At 40.8% G+C, this 12,919-nt stretch overlaps 1 protein-coding gene across 1 annotated transcript in view; it reads left to right on the forward strand.

Annotated features, from left to right (window-relative positions):
• Positions 1-12,919, forward strand: part of CFAP61 (cilia and flagella associated protein 61) — a 107,828-nt gene that overhangs the window by 145 nt on the left and 94,764 nt on the right. The window contains exons 2-6 of the mRNA XM_086460376.1: positions 1,145-1,295; positions 3,983-4,059; positions 4,999-5,066; positions 6,203-6,329; positions 12,404-12,536. Of these exons, the coding sequence (XP_086316502.1) occupies positions 1,145-1,295; positions 3,983-4,059; positions 4,999-5,066; positions 6,203-6,329; positions 12,404-12,536 (556 nt within the window). The remainder of the gene's footprint in view (positions 1-1,144; positions 1,296-3,982; positions 4,060-4,998; positions 5,067-6,202; positions 6,330-12,403; positions 12,537-12,919) is intronic.

The raw sequence follows: 12,919 nt of genomic DNA on the forward strand, positions 1-12,919 counted from the left end.
AAGTAACAGTATTTTAGGACCTTTATATTACCTTTCTTGCAGGAAACTTAAAGAAATTATGTTACGTTTAAAATGGCAGAGAAGATTACGAGCCTTTACATGATGTGGCATAATAACTTTTTACGCTGTTCACAAAAAGGGAAAGAAAACCTGCTTCCATCTCTTCTGTGCGTTACATGTGCATGGCTTTGTGCGAAGGTGGATCACTGCTGCCCTGCCAGGATTGAGGACAAGATTTGACTCTCTACTAGCTTCCTTTTTGTAAAAGTTCAGAAGAAATACTTTTGAATAATACCTGATGAAACCATCAGATTCCAATGTCTGCTGTCCGCTCCATCTAACAGAATCCTTTTGCCTGTTGGACAGTGATAGCAGTAGAGGGGCAGGGACTAGGGTTCTTAATCTCTGTGTGGTCACAACCATTCTGTTTTCTTTTCCTGTGTATGTCTAAACCTTTTTCTTCTCTTCAAGTTTCCCCTTAACAAAATGAATTGGTTATTTTTTGCCTCTCTATTCTACGTGGGAGACAGACTCTATCTGCCATAAAATATGTTTCAATGTGCCTTTTCTTTTCATGCCCCCAAGAGACCTAATAGTGTCTGTCTTTTGACGTCTGTATCCTAGCTGCTTGCATGCAATGTCCTTGGTGGAAACAGGTGGTTGTAAAGTCCTCTGTTACTGTATCTTCATCGCTGGAGATATGAAGGGCAGAAGGTTCATCACTCTTTCTGTGCAGTGATGAACAGCAGACAGACAGACTGTGTGAAATGCTGATGGGTCACTTAATGTTCTTCCACTTGACATAATGGTAAATGTCTCGGATACCAGCTACTTGGGGAAAAAACAGATGTATGAAGAAACATACAAAGAAGAGGGAGCATTTAAGTCCTGCATGTCAAATTCATAGTAATTGAGGGTTTGAAAAAACATGTGAATTGTTTTAATGTCAGGATACACTAAATAAATATTTGGAATTGAAGCAATAATGTCAAGTTAGGATGTGGGTAATAAAGTTTTATTGAGGCCAAATCCTCAGAGGTCTTATGAACACGGTTAATTTTGCTATTCTAACAGGCTGAATTAAATCAGTAACTTTTCTTTGTGTAGTTTCTTCAACTTCTGCAAAATTAAATTGTTTTTACAGAGAAAAAGCAAATCTTGCTTTGACACTCTGCAATGAGAAGAATGAGGTTATAGCTCATGCTCTCTTTCTGGACTATCCAAATTGGAATATCACTGATCAGTCTGACTGGGAGTCATTCTTGCATGAGAACTACATTAACAATAAATGTACAGTAAGTAAACTGTGTGATTTTTTTAGTCGAGTTTTCGCTTAAGGCGCAGGTATGAAAAATATGCATAGTCATCTAAAATCTGTTTTAGGTCTATTTGAGGTATTTGGGCTGAAGAAGGTGATCATCAGATTCCTTACTAAACCCTCAGGTGCTCAGAGGTTCACGACTACCTGTGCTTTTGCCACTACAGTAACTGAAGGTAACTGTAAGGATGGCAGTTAAGGAATGCAAGTCCTTTCTTTGCCAGACCTGTGCAGAACACGTCTGATGTGCTGTGCTAGCGCTGAGAGCGCTGTGAATCATAGCTGCCAGCGATGTTTTTCATTCGAAAACTTGTCCAGCTCTGGTGTTATCTAACAGAACATTTACCTGGAGGCGGAGTCCTTGCTGTAAGGTCCTTCTCGCTGTAAGGACACTGGAATCCTCATTTCTCACCTTTTGGAATAAAGCTTTGCTGTTTTACAGAATTGAATGTAAATTTAATGTCTTAAGAGAAAGAATAAGGGACAGGGAGTGTAGCCCTGCTTGAAGGATGGTGACTTACACCGGGTAGAGTAGTATGCTGAGCATTCTGGAGTGAGCGTGTTTGGTGCTGGTGTGGAGATTGCTGCACTCTGTTCTGTGTGGTGGCAGTTTCCATATGGGCTCCTCAGTCAAGTTTGTGAATTACTCTTAGGAATATGGATTAGAAATCGGCACTTAGAAGCTTAGGATTCAAGCACTGCCCATCATCCAGTCCACCTTGGAACTAGAACCTGTGATTGTTGAGAAAAGGTGGAAAATGTTAACCATAGATACTGAAAAGCTAGGCAGGACACGCCATAATAAGGTATTGGCAGTACTGAAATTATCTCTAGACAGTTTGTTCATCAGTTTTCCAATGTTGTTCCGGGAGACTTTAAGCAATGGCTTGCAGAAAAACTGAAAAATACAGCAATTGTATTTGAAAATGCTGTGTGCCCTTAAAAGAAACAAAATTATTACAGCCAAAGGGAGTACGGGAAAAAACCCCATGTAATTTTCTTGTAATCTGTTTTCTTTGTCGCTTGAACAGTACTTTGTGTACAGGCATATTGCAGACACAACCACTTCATTCACTGTGCAGCTGCAGCTGCTCCTGTTGGGTTATGCTGTGCCGTCAGTTCTGCAAGCTCTTCCTCAGGCAGCCTGCTTGACAATATCTATTGCAGCAGCACTGCAGCTGACTTCGGAGTGCAGGGGCATACAAAGAGAAAAGACAAAAAAAAAAAAGAGCTTGAGCACTTTTGGAATTACTACTCATAAAGAGGAGTGAAAGGTACTTTGGAACATTGACAAGAAGCAAAAAACCTCCTATTTTTCTCGAACGGAGAAACTAAAATACATACAGAAGATTCAGGATGTGTTTTATGCTTCTGCACTGGCAAAACAACTGAACCTATTCAGAGTTATAACTAGATGAGATGTTGTTGGTTAACTGCAGGTTAAATCTATGCAGATGTGCTTTACAAAATTGAGAGATCCTGATATTAACAGGATTTCTTAAAAGTCTAGTTGACAACCCTTTTGCCTAGAGCACAGAAATTATAAGGTAGCTTAAAGGTCTAAATTAGGAATTGACTTGTGCAGAATTCAATTAGTAAGATGCTTTGTAGGATTGCCTCATTACCATCACTATTCAGAAACAGTTACAGGCCAAATCTTGCCTCCCAGGCCTCCTCTTGGACCTCAGGAACAAAACTTCTTTTTTCTTTTTTTTTTTCCTTTTTCTTCCTTTTTCTTTTGCATTTCAAAAAACAAACAAACAAAAAAGAAAAATCTGATTTTTAGAAATGGCTTTGGGTGTTTATTCATTACAATAGCCTGTTGTCTTTGTGCTGGTCCATATACTGCAACATCTACTAAATCATTCTTGATCTAAAGTTGCTGAAATTTATTGGTGATTCTAGCCATGACATTTGAGTTGAATATTAAACTATTTGGAAGACCTCAAGTTTTTCTGTTTAATTTTTTTTTTGGTAGAAATATTTAATCCTCAGGTAGACCTTCATTGACTCAGCGCTTGAAATTAGTATGCAAGAGAAAACAGCTGTATTAATAGCACTTTCCATTCCAGCACAAGGGTTTTCTTTGCTAGTGTTTTCCAGGTTAACTGGAGACACATAGGATAAAGATATCTTTTTAGTCGGCTCAGTTTCTGCTTGGATATTTAAATGTGTCTAGTGATGTAATCTTAAGACTTTGTAATTCTTCTTACTTCTTTTAAAGAAAAAACATTTTAGGAGTATGAGAAGTATGTGAGCTTTTGGGTTTTTTTATACGTAGAAAGAATGTCTTTATAAGCCAAAAGTTAAATTAAATGTTGTTAACAACTAAAGATTTAGTTGTTAACTGTTATGGTTAAATTAGCATGTTGTTAGTCTGGTATTAATACTGTTAAATATGAAATGATGTATATATATTGCAGTCAAACAATAGTAAGCTTGAGTGTAAATCAAAAATAATACAGAAGCACAAATCATGATATAAAACAAAGTCCTTTCATCACATAACTTCAAAGCATGCGTGGATAAAGTTACTTATATATGTGAAGCTACTCATTTTGAGTGCTGATCATGTACATTGGAAATAAATGTGCCTGTTAATGCTTTGGTTGACTTAATAAATATTGGCTGCATGTGTTGAGATTTTCATTCCTCCTTTTCTAGCCTTTGAACACATTGTTCATGCATCTTTTTGTGGCAAAAGAAGAATATGCAGCTGGATGTTCCCAAGAAATTGTTCGGTGAGTTCATATGTAACTTTTGTGTGGTGAAGCATGTGCACTCTCCTGCCGTCATTTGGAGAGGCTACAGAATTTAAACATACTTGAAGGTGATCACTGGATCAGAATTAAGTATCTCTCTCTAAACAATTTCAGAAGGTAATAAAATATAACCTTATATTATCAAATGTGCACTGTTGGCTTTGAAACCAAGCTGTTACAGTTCCAAGTAAGCTTCTCAAACGGTGTTAAGTTTTAGCTGTATCTTCACGGTAATTTTCCACAGGAATAGTACCACAGTTTCAAGGCAGATTGATTTTTCTTTTTCCTAAATTCCACTTGTAAAAATCAAAGCAAATGACTGGGCAGGAAGCTTAGAAAGCCGTAGATGTTTCTGGAATACGCTTGTTCCCGGATAATCTATTGATAGTTTGTTAGCTGCATATTATATGGTAAGGCTGCAAACTATACAGCACACAGACAACAATATATTACTGTGTTAGCTCAGTACTTGAATACAACCATTGCTCAGGTTATTTGGTATAGCTCAGAATGTAGTCACATAGCAGAGAATTGCACTCACTGCTGTTGCTGTTGAATTTACAGTTTCTTTGTCACGTCAGGCCAGCTCCTCCAGATGCCAGGTCAGAGATCTGCCGGCAGAGATCTGGCATCTTTAATTTTTTCACCACTGGGGACCTGATATAGAAAGGACGATGTTTGAAACTTAAGGATTAGGAAATTGAGAGAAATAAGGTAGAAAAAACAGTTTAAAAATGCCCAGATGAATTTCATATGATCTTATTTGTCATAAATGTTTTAATTTTTGAGCCGTGTGGGCTCATGAAGGAAGAGTAGAGACACTGGAGAGAAAAATTGTATATATAAAAAGACTAGCTGCTGTATCTAATTGATGGGTGTGACGATGAAAGACTGAATACAGTTATGTTGTTTGTCCAGGAGAGCTTTTATCACAGTACCAGAACTACAGTTTATACTTCTCTTCATGCCAGCTGATGAGAATTTAGGTAAGAATTTAATACTATTTTACTCTTAAAATAATGAGAACAATCTCAGCTGTCATTACCATTAACGTGCACTGTGGTCATTTTTATTTTGTGTTTTTTGTTTTGCTTGAAAATACTGAGCACAGTTATTTTCTAGACATGCAGAAAACACAATTTTAAAGTATCCTCTAATGGACACACCTTGTAGAAGAGGTTTATGTGGTTACACGTTTGCTCCAGCTGTCCATTCAGCAGTCTGCCCGTTTTCCGAGTCTTCAAATTTGCCAGAAAGAGACAGGATTTCAAACAGGAGGGAAGATCCCAGAAATAAATTCCTACACATTTTGTGAAGATTTCTGGCTGAATAGAGTCAAGAGACTGAAGTCGGGTACTTTCTCTTATTCAGCCAAGTGAGTACAAGAAGGGAAGACGACACTTTGGCGAGGCTCAGAAGAGGTGCTGGAGACTTGGAAGGACACTGGGATTATTTCTTTTAGAGCAGAGGTACAAAGATGGAGAATGCACACCTTGATCGGAGAACAGCACGGGACTTGGAATTTCAGTCCTGAATTCAAACCAATAAAGCAAGCGTCTACCTAATGACTGATTTTTGTTGTGTTGTGTTTTTTTTTGTTTTTTTTTTTTTTTTTGCTTGGAGCTTTCCTGAAGTGAACCTTTTCTGATATGCCGGTTTCCAGACATCTTAGTTCCAAGTCATGCCAAAAAACTCGGTAGTGGTGCATCAACTACAGAAAACCATAGCTGAATAGAGGTTTTTGTCAAACCTACCCTAGCAACAAATGTCAACTTTCCTTCAGCATAATGAGTCCTGACAAAGAGATTCTCCAGTGGCTTACAGTATTGGTTATAAGGCTAGTATTTCTATAGGGATTTGATACTACCAACTTCTGATTGCTCTGAAGCTTATTCAGGTTTGGGATGCTGATTAATTTGTTAATTAATCCAGTACCAATTCTTTCACATGTTTGTACTAATGTCATTTCAGCTTCATCGCTTAACTTAAAAGGCTTAGAGCATTATGTCATCTGTGATTTAAGTTCAAAACTCCCATTTTCCTCAAGCAGTGTTGCTGATAATTTAAAGGCTTACATAATGAAGTTTTTCTATTGCTCCTGACAGATTTTTGTCATTCACAGAGCCAGACATCGGAAACGTCTTTGAAAAGATGATGACTGCTCCAGGTTCAGTAGTGGATGCAAACTTTACCTTGCTTGTGTGCCACAGGCATTGGTATCACCCACAGCTGCGTGTTCGCAAAGCAAGGTAATGCAGTTTCTCCCTTCTATGAGCAGATTTGTCTGGGTTAATTTGAAGAATTTTCTTTTTTTGTTTACAGCATTGTCATCTTGGTTAAACTGCTATGATTTTCCTTGATGACCTAATTAAGTAGTTCTATGATTATGCTGTTTTAATTCTACTTCATCACAAGATCAATTGTATCTTCTGTAAAACTAGTTTGCTGTCTAGAAAGAATACATCTTTTTGTCAGTGATGTTTATTTCGTGAATCTGCGGCTGAAGTTCATTGCTGCCTATTTTAGTGAGTGCATGTAGTTTCCAGGTCTTTTGGAGTATCTTCCAACTTATTTTTAATTTCCTCTTGTTATGTCATATTCTGACCAGTTGAATGAAGTCTGAGTAGGAAGGCCTGGTATCTAAAAGAGTTAAGGAAGAGCAGAGAATCCCTGTTTTCAGTAGTCCTTCAGAAATAGAGTAATCCTCTTTTGTACAGTTTTTTCTGCATAAGCACTTCATACATTCATTCTCACTGTGTCTCAGGGGAGCAAGCCTCCTCGGTGTTGCTGAGACAACTTAAGAAAATAATGAGGTAACACTTTTCTCCTTCCATCATGTCATCTGCTTCAATGGACACAGTTTGGTGCAAAGACTTTGATGTGCTCATGCAATGTGCCTTTAACACAGCCTCGCTCTCATTTTGGGATTCAAGTCATAAATGTCTTAAAGTTAGACTCTGAATTACTTTTTCCTGTCTGCTCAGCTGCCTGCAGTGTGCACCAGACAGAGATGAGAGTTTCTCTAGCAGCCTTGCCTGTTGATGTCTACCTGTATATTGGTTATTACCACTCTTGTTTTTTCCTGCCATTTGAATTCTGCCGCCTGTGCCAAATCACAGCTTTCTGTGCTTGTGCCAGCCTTGTGTACAGCGAATGAGAAATGCAGAGTTTCTGACCGACGAGGCCTTATGTTTCTTTGTGTAGACTGCTAGACCATATATGCTGTCATTGCTGTGTAGATGCTTCCCTGTAGCGTGACTGAAATATAACTAGTATCTATCGCATTTGGGTTCACTTGCTTTCCTCTTTGCAGTGGGAAGAGTGCGTGTAGGGTAATGTTTTATGAAGTAATAATTTTATTTGATTCCGATTCATTCTGGAGTTTCTTTTGTTTGTTCTAAATGTAAGTGTTGCTATGTGGTTGTGTTGTTGGATTATGATTGAATTGGCATTTCTGGTCCTTGAAATTCAGGGACAAGCACATCCCTGGGACACGATATCATCTGATACCGCTCTGTGTGTGTGGCTCCATATTGACCTGTGCTAACAGACGGTAAATGCCACGTTAGGCATATCTCTCTGCCTGGTAAATCCACATCTGTTTGTTTATGGATTAAGTCATGCCAATGTCTCGGACTGGATTCTGACAGAAGCCTGTCTCAGAGAGATGTTTTATATGTATTCGATTTTATCAAATAGGCCTGAAACAAATCTGCAGGTTGCGCTCTTCATCCTATAGTTTTTATAGTCAACGTTTACAATATCCTGTCGCTTGACTTTTGAGCATTTTAAGAAAAAGGACCGTGGCCTGACCTTGACCACACTATCCTGCTGTAGGTCTGGATATTTCAATATGCTATGGAATTACTCGCATACTAACCTGATCTAAATTTTTTTAGGCTTTTTATGAGTATTTCCTTTGAGTAACCTGCCATCTATCAGTAAGTGAATGAACTTTAGTACTGAGAAGTTGTCAGTAGGTGAACTAATTCCTGAGGATTTGAAGTTTTTCCATATGTCTCAATTCCAACTATTGTGTTTGTCTTTAATTTGAATCATATTCTTTCTTTTGATGGCTGTTGTATATTATAAATAGAAATATTTTTGACATGACTGGAAATGTCATGTAGGCCATACCAATATTCCACATAACAGATACCATCTTGCCTTGGATTTCTGTAGTTTATGAGTAACAAAAATTACTTACTTTAGTTTTTTATTATTATTATTAGAAAACTAACAAGGAAACTGTTTTTTTTCTCTTAAATTACACCGTATCTGGTGATGTAAAATTCATACTTTAATATTGTCTATCAATAGATTCTCAGAGTAAGATAAATTCTGTTTGCAGTAGACGTTTTGCCTTTCCTTTTCCTCTGTATTCACCTTTGTACTTTGCTGGCATCCATAGTAACGTTCGGTGGAGCCTTTAGAGACTTATCTGTGAGAGTTGTCCCCAGCCACCTGCCTAGCAACATGTTCTGGGTCAATGATAGGAGATTAGGGTAATCTCTGTTCCCTCTTCCCTTGCATATAGACGGGAAAAAAAGCAGCTGTACACTGATACTTTGCTTAACCATTAATTTTGAAGTTATTCTCTATCTGACCTTTACAATGTGAAATAAATCTGCAGTGTGGCAGAACACAGTCCACCAAGCTTTTATATTTTAAGTTTCGTGCTGATATCTTGTCTAGATCCTGTCATTTTTTGGTTTTTACCACAACTAAGCTCACAAATTTGCAGCTCTGTGGAATGCCCGTATTGTGCTTGTTCTCTCAGTATAGGAATTTTGTAGTATTTTTATATTAAAAGCTGATGTGTGGGTGTGTTTGGTTTGGGTTTTTTGTGGGTTTTTTGTGTTGGTTTTTTTTTTTAAGACTGTGGTGCTGGTGGAAGATACTAAAAATAGGAAAAAAAAATATAAATAGCTCTGTTCCTGCAGTTTCTAGCATGTAGGGAAATGAATAGGCTTATGCGGAGCCTCGTTTACTATTGCAAGGTCAGTCTCTCCATGCCACAAGCCGGCAGAATCACCATCTGCATCTCGATGTGTGGCCTTATGTCACATTGTTTCTTACAGAGCATAGTGCTGTACAAGACTGGGAGCACTCGGCAGCGCATCCCGTTTGGAGGTGATGTGTGTCTGTGATCTGCCCCAGTGAAACAACTGGTTTTGAGCAGAGTCCAGTCTCATTCCTTTACCCCTTAATTAGTTGGGTTGGTTTGAGGTTTCACTACGTGTTATCAGATTTGCTATACTAATTAATCGTGTTGAAGTAGTGAAGTTCTGATAATAGAAAACCTTACTGCAGCTTTTAGCTTGAGATGCTGCTTGCGAAGAAGGGGAAGACTATTGTTTTGGTTTGAGATTCAAAGAATATAAATGGCTATGAATTTTCTCAGGGCTTCATTGTTCTTGGAACTTCATTTTAGTTGCATCTTTCAAATTAATTCTACAGAAAAGTAATTGATGATGTGTTTAATTTTCTGTACTTTTAAATTCTTTTTCACTATTTGAGTGAGGGTCTTCATTGTAATAAATTATTTCCAAAAGGAAAAAGTGCAGGGCTTGAAAATCTGTCACCCCTGGCAGCTGTTTTCAGCTTTGAGTGGGCAGTGATGATATTCATCTCTACTGGTTCCTCAGGTTGGCTTTCGTAACTTAAAAACTATGAAAGAATCTGGTGACTGCCCTTCGGAAGAATAATTTGGTTATTTAAAACTCCTGGCAGATGGAGCAGTGCGGTGGCTTGGGACATCCTGCAGGTCACCAGTTAAGCCTTTATTCGCCTGGCTAGAAAGGCCGTTGGCAAGGCGTGTGTGGCCAGTCCTCGCCCCGGGCCAGAGTGGCTGCTGCTCTGCCCCAGCAGCCGCCGGGTTGACCTCGGCGAGGGGTCAGGGTCTTCGGGGTCTCAGTGCTGGGCTGTGCTCAGCAATGGGAGCAACCAGAGGAAGGAGAGCTTTCAGACAGATGGCCCAAGAATAAAAGAGCAGAAACAACGTCCAAGTAGAAGGGGTCGCCGGCCCCTAGCAGAGAGATAATCTTATTCAGAAGGTCACATTCATTCTGGTGTGTAGGAACAGCAAAAAACATCTAGACTGTCCTTCAGCCTTATCCTGGAGTTGGTCAGCATGGCGAAACTCAGACCGTGTTTGATAAAATCAGACATAGAGTTTTTTGGCCCAGTTGTGTTAACTTTAAGGCTTCTTCCACATCCAGAAACATGTAAATAGTAGAAATGAGAATCAATTTGGTTTTGTGAATTGCTGCATATGCAGAACAAAGATTTACAAGTATTTAGATACAAGCACATACAAACTGGAGCAATGGGAGCCTGAAGCAAAACAGAGGTTTTCGTAAAACTGAGGGAAGCATTAATAATCGTTCCTGATAATTATTGCCAGAAACACATTTCTACAATACGTAACGCTTTTAAAGAAAAGACAACCGTTTAGGAACCTTTTTCTGTTGCCATCTCATTTTAAGGAGATACAGAAAAGGGTCTCCCGGGGGAGACTCGTGTCGGCTAGGTACGGCCGCAGCCAGGGCGTGAAGGCAGGGCCGGGGCCCTGGCTTAGCTGTCCCCAAACTGCTGCCCGCTGCAACGCCGCAGCCTTTCCCGCGGCCGCGGGCTCCCTTCATTCGGCCAGCCGGGAACCGAGCTGCGGAGGGGAGGGCAGCGGGCCGGGCCGGGCCCTCAGCCCGCCGCCGCTAGAGGTCAGGCGAGGCCCGCCGGCGGGGCGGCGGGAGCGGCCGCGCCGCAGAGCCCGCCGTGGGGCGCCGGCGGAGCTTCCCGCCTGTGGCTCTGCCGGCCGTCGCCGCACAGGGGACGGCGAGACTCGGGGGGCTTTGGAAAGGTCGCACTGCTAGCGTTGGCCGGGATGGCCGGTCCCCCGGAGGGGGTGCGGGCTGCCGCGGGCAGGGCGGTGGGCTCAGGCGGGCTCTCCCCCGGCAGCTGTCCCTCACGGGGCGCTCCGTGCCTGACGGGTGCGACCTGCGGTTTCTGAGGAGCCGGCTGCGTGGTCTCGGCTTCCTTCAGTCAGCACTAATCTATAACAGTCTTTGAAGTGCGTTGTTCGCTCTTCTTGATTTAATTCCTCTGTCCTGTGTGCTCGTCTTTCTCCGGTGTGTTACGGGCGGCAGCCAAAGGCAGGTTCAGCAGCAACCTGCACAGGGCCTGAGGAGAAAGGCCTTTCCTGAGAGTCATTCTTTTGGCGCCCGTCAGGGCCCTGCTTCCCTCGCCACATTCCGCTTGCAGCATTGTTGATTGGACCTCTTAATTCCTGTGTTTTTCAGATAGACAAATAAGAAGACGGCCTCATTTTCTTACTGAAAAAAGTTCTGTGTTAGAGCTGGTTTGTCTTTGGCCTTTATGCCATGGTCACAGCACAGGTGGCTAATGAACTTCATTGCATTGGTAGAAGCACTGAAACTTCTTGTGAATAGTTACATTGATCCTCGTTAAGAATTAACGTTTTTTTAAAGTGTTTTAGTGGGAAAGAGTCTCTCTTGCCTATTTCAGTAAAAATGCTTGCAGTGCCTATATGGGTCTACACTGAAGCTTGGCCTGATTGGAAATCGGCTGGGCAGCATGGAGAACAGACTGGAGTAGTAGAGGCAAGTAAAGCCTCGAAGTGACAGGTTCCCACCTATGCAGAAAGCCTTTTGTGAGGCAAAGGGATAGAATAATTGCACTTTGGCCTTCGTATCTTTTTCAATGGTGGAGCATTGACTTGACCTTACAAAGGCATAATGGCTTGATTTCTGCCAGGTGACTCCCACACTGCTGTGGGTGATAACCGTAATCTAGACAGTACTCAGCACCATTTCACCCATACAGGAATGTACTATTTTTTAAAAAAACAAAACAAAACAAAAAACAACCCTGATTGTCTAAATTGCACTGGTGTTGCTTTTTGAGATCTCTGCCAGCTCTAACCAACTGATGATTGTGCTCACAGAATACAATTTTTTTAAATGAGGCCTAAAGCCCAGGCCCACCTGACCTGAGGTGCCTTAGGCAAGAGAGCTTTGAACTGGGCTGCCCTTGTATTTTGGTAGGGAAAGGTAAGCATCTCCACTGGGCAATCCAGGTCTTAGGTGGGTTGTGCTGGTTTTTGGAAGCAGTTCTGTCGCTCCTCTTGTGTTGAGGCTCCCAGCTTCGTGTGCGTTGGGGATGTGTCCTAGGTGAAATGATTCATTTTGGGTGGAGGCTTTGGATCAGGTATTTGTAAATTTGTCCATATGCTAATGGAGTAGAACAGAAGTGTTGGGACCTATTAATGGCAGAGCTTTAGGACATTACCTGATCTCTTTTGTAGGCTGGAAGATTATGATGATCTCATGCCAATCTGGACACGTCAGAGTGAGACTCTGAAAGAAACCTATAGTGAATATTTTCTTGCTGATCTCATAGAACGTCAGGATGAAGAAAATCAGGCTGTTGTTTGTGAGGTCAGTCTGCTGTGAGCTCTGGTTTTGTCTAATCATGACGTTAGTGATGTCACATGTGAGTGACAGCTCACACTGCATGTCAGTGAATAACAAGCAGCAGCTCACTTATGGGCAGTAAAATTCATGATCCACATACATGCATTGCCCTCTGCCACGTGTTTTGTGTCTTTCCTTTCCTTAGGAGTGATATCTCCAGTTAAGTAAATGAAGCAGCAGTTCCCAGTAATTGTGTAGATTCTTTTCAAGTAATTGGAACAGCCCATCTTGAAGAAACCATGTTGCCATTTTAGACATTTGCATTATAGATGACCAGATTTCATTCCCAGTGAAAATTAACATTGCATGTGAAAACTAGTAGCCAGTAATACTTTCACAGTTAAAAA

This window comes from Leptosomus discolor, chromosome 2 (assembly GCF_034619465.1).
Source record: "Leptosomus discolor isolate bLepDis1 chromosome 2, bLepDis1.hap2, whole genome shotgun sequence".
NCBI lineage: Eukaryota > Metazoa > Chordata > Aves > Leptosomiformes > Leptosomidae > Leptosomus > Leptosomus discolor.